The sequence below is a fragment of the Hakea prostrata genome, chromosome 5 (assembly GCF_041222555.1).
Source record: "Hakea prostrata isolate BN-2017 chromosome 5, UWA_Hpros_2, whole genome shotgun sequence".
Classification (NCBI taxonomy): Eukaryota; Viridiplantae; Streptophyta; class Magnoliopsida; order Proteales; family Proteaceae; genus Hakea; species Hakea prostrata.
Window position 1 is genome coordinate 55,053,016 of NC_142604.1, and position 1,987 is coordinate 55,055,002.

Consider the following 1,987-nt stretch of genomic DNA (forward strand, 5'->3'; position numbering starts at 1 on the left):
AAAAAAAAAAGAAATTGAAAAGAACGATTGAGGAAGAAAACAAGATTTCCTGCCGTCGTTCCACAAAGATGAAAAACCAAAATGAATTTCAGTAAGGATTGTAGAGCTTTGAGATACGGGTCCAGAGAGAAGGTTCCTCTAGGTAAAAGACTCGTAGTCATTGTTCAGATGAATAAGGTGGAAGAGACAGACTTACGCCTAGAGATTGAAGTGGCCTTATCATTTTACACTCACTTAATAAATGAACATTTATTAAAAACGCAACGTGAAATTATTAATCTACCCTAAACCAATCAATAAAAAAAATGTGGCTAGGTTGAGGATTTATTGAAAGTGTACCACTACTTCGCTTCATACTTTATGCATGGTGCAGATATTTGTAAAAAATCTAACCCACACATAGGTATATATATATATATGTAAGATACAACTCGAAATCGAGGCAATACATTGAACATTATTAATAAATTGCAGAAACTGGAATAACAGTAGTTGATTATTTAGCCTTCAAAACTGAAGGATGTAGCTGCCTCGATCTGGAACCCTAGTTAATTCAATTTCTGAAACGTGAGGTTTTCCCAGTCAGAGATATCGTAGTCTGATAACTTGGTGGAATTTTGTAGAGTCAAATTTCCGTATCTCAATACGTACGTGTCTCGTTCCGACTTGATCCTGTGCTTATATTTACGCTTTAGATGTTCGAGTAAGTCTTGTACCGTCGAATCGAATGGCATTGGAACTGATGTAGTAATCTCAGAACCCTTGTGCTCCACTGCCCTCGTAAAACGCGGACGTACGTCAAAATTTTTCATATTTGGCTCCCAGTGAACGGCCGTATAGGCGCAGGCCGGTTTGATCTCTATTCTTTTTGGCAACACTATAGTTTCCCGTCTTACCATGGGCGCTTTAATTCCTGAAACGATAAAGTATGGCTGCTGATCTCCATCTCCTATTGTATATCTTCTTGGTTGATTGATCCAAGCAAAAAGCCACCGGCAAAAAATAGATGATTTCATAAGTTCGATCGTGTTGAAAGTGAAACCAAAGGAATTACAATAACCAGCAAAATATGATATAGTAGATCCCTGATCAATACAACAACACTTTAACCAAAAAAAAAATGTCAATTGTATGAAAATCCTTACTTGAAAAATGATAGGCGGTGCTCATAGTAATGGTGTAACTTATGATTTGGCGTTCTCAACATCTCCCCCAAAATCCATTTGTCTATCATTGACTCACTCATTGAATCTAATAACTTCTGGCAATTCATAGAGTGGTTGTCGTCCGCCTCGTCCGCCTGTGCCTGTCGATTTACAGGGAGAAACAGCAATTACCAACATGGTTAGCTAAGAGTATGAAAAATTAATAGAAAAGAACGATGAATGAAAAGCCAAGCCAACACAAGAGAGAGAAATTACCATTGAGTGAATTACGAAGACGTCTGCCGAAGGTTTCTCTAAGATATATCTAAGCAGAAAAACATCCACAAGGAAGAAAGTAAGTTGCAGGTTCTATCTTATAAATAATTATAACTGCAGCTAATTGAATGAATACTATAGCTTCCAATTCACAATTCACAATTCACAATTCACAATTCACTGGATCTATATCCAGATACGTGAAAATGATAATAGTTTTAAAATAAACAATTCAAAGTACTGAGTGCTATTACCTTTGAATGCCAAAGTCCGTGAAGCTAGCAGCTGCCTTCGAGAAAGATTAATGGTGGCGACTTGACATCTGAAACATTCTATTTATAAAACCAGTAATTTGAATTTAGAATCCCTCTTGCATGTTCACTGCATTAGGGAACCTTAGTACGAAACAGACATATCAACAATTTGGACCTCATGGTTTGCTATCAACAACTCCTTGAATGACGCGGCCCTATCCTATATATTAATTACAAATCTAAAAAATAAGGTGACAAAAGAAAACACAATTACATCAACAAAATTAGAAACGATACCCTCTATCAGAAGTA

The 1,987-nt window shown here is 36.5% G+C and overlaps 1 protein-coding gene across 1 annotated transcript; it reads right to left on the reverse strand.

Annotated features, from left to right (window-relative positions):
• Positions 1-352: 352 nt before the first annotated feature.
• Positions 353-1,716, reverse strand: LOC149016631 (uncharacterized). The gene is made up of 4 exons (XM_089157318.1): positions 1,676-1,716; positions 1,422-1,470; positions 1,146-1,306; positions 353-960 (listed from the first exon to the last, which is right to left on the reverse strand). The coding sequence occupies exons 2-4, from the start codon at positions 1,422-1,424 to the stop codon at positions 549-551; spliced, it is 576 nt and encodes a 191-aa protein (XP_089013444.1). The 5' UTR covers positions 1,425-1,470; positions 1,676-1,716; the 3' UTR covers positions 353-548.
• Positions 1,717-1,987: the final 271 nt, after the last annotated feature.